General features: G+C 41.6%; 1 protein-coding gene across 1 annotated transcript in view; it reads left to right on the top strand.

Annotated features, from left to right (window-relative positions):
- The window catches only part of DDX39B (DExD-box helicase 39B), a 14,776-nt gene continuing 13,217 nt past the window's right edge, over positions 1 to 1,559 (top strand). The window contains exons 1-2 of the mRNA XM_023512796.1: positions 1 to 130; positions 421 to 513. Coding sequence (XP_023368564.1) covers positions 38 to 130; positions 421 to 513 — 186 coding nt within the window. The 5' untranslated portion in view covers positions 1 to 37. The remainder of the gene's footprint in view (positions 131 to 420; positions 514 to 1,559) is intronic.

Here is a 1,559-nt window from a genome sequence, read left to right as displayed (position 1 = left end):
AGTCCAGCATGAGTGCATCCCTCAGGCCATTCTGGGAATGGATGTCCTGTGCCAGGCCAAGTCAGGCATGGGGAAGACAGCGGTGTTTGTGCTGGCCACGCTGCAACAGCTGGAACCAGTTACTGGGCAGGTATACTTGGGGAGAATGCTGGGGAAAGTTAGGAATATATGAGAAGGATATTTCTGTCCCAGCTACATGCTTTCAGACCTGTGTGCACTTCTCAGTAAGGTGATTTCTGTTTTTCTTGACAGCCTGATAGCTGTTGGGAATGTTCCACAGTAAGCATGGGGTTGATGATTTTAGATCACAGAATTGAAGTTAGTTATCTGCCAGGTGTGCGTTTGTGGCAGACACTTCCTTAGAGGGGATAACAAAGGGCTATTCTTATTACTGTATGTCTCCATCTGCTTCTGCCCAAGGTGTCTGTGCTGGTGATGTGTCACACTCGGGAGCTGGCTTTTCAGATAAGCAAAGAATATGAGCGCTTCTCTAAATACATGCCCAATGTCAAGGTAAGCCAAGGTAAAGTGATCTGACTGGGAGAGTGAGTGTGTGGCAAATTGGAGGTATCAGAAACTAGTAGGTCAACAAACTCTATGTTTATAGAGTTAATACATTGTTAATACATTAATTGCTACACTAAAGAAAAAATTGCCTTGGAGCCATGGTGTCTTATTAAGAAAATAGAATAAAAACTTAAAAAAAATTTTAATGAAAAATTTGTTGGTTTTTTTATTTAGCTCTTGGGTGTGCAGGCTGAAGCAGGGCAGTAGGAGGTGGGGTGAAGTGCTGATTGACAGTGAAAATAATGAGCAGAGATTTCACAGCTTCTCAAGACCCTGGGCTCAAAACTAACATGAGTTGGCTCGGGGCCTGTAACACAGTGGTTATGGCTCCAGCTACATGCACCAGGATTGGCAGGTTCAAAGCCGGCCCGGGCCAGCTAAACAACAATGACAACTGCAACAAAAAAATTGCTGGGCATTGTGGCAGGTGCCTTATAGTCCCAGCTACTTGGGAGGCTGAGACAAGAGAATCGCTTAAACCCAAGAGCTCGAGGTTGCTGTGAGCTGTGACACCAGAGCACTCTACTGAGGGCAACATAGTGAGACTCTGTCTCAAAAAAAAAGAAAAAAAGAGAATGAGTTAAATCCAACTCACGTGACAGTTAATGTGTTGAATACCTATACCTCAGTGTACATGTGACTGACAGTAAGCTTTGGGTGTCATAAAAAATTTTACTGAAATGTAGGACTAATTTGTATGAGCATTATAATTTCAAAGAGATGTGTTGAAATTGAATTTTCATTTTGGAGAAGTTTTAGCATGAAGTGGTTAACATACAGTGTAAAAATGCCTGTGTAGCAGATTTCATGATTGGCCTGTGGATGAGCTGCAAGACCACCTTTTTTTTTTTTTTTAACTACTTCACATTTGGGTCATTTCACTGCTTTGGCAAATAGTTTGAGAATTTTAGGGTGTATGGCCAGAGAAAGTTGGAAGTTCTAAAATAGCTCCAGTGTGGTATGCAAATTTTTTTTTTTTTTTTTTTTTTTTT

The sequence above is a fragment of the Otolemur garnettii genome, unplaced genomic scaffold, assembly GCF_000181295.1.
Source record: "Otolemur garnettii isolate 467f Iridium unplaced genomic scaffold, OtoGar3 scaffold00031, whole genome shotgun sequence".
Classification (NCBI taxonomy): Eukaryota; Metazoa; Chordata; class Mammalia; order Primates; family Galagidae; genus Otolemur; species Otolemur garnettii.
The sequence above is the reverse complement of the archived record's forward strand: the minus strand, read 5'-3'. Positions and strand labels throughout refer to the sequence as shown.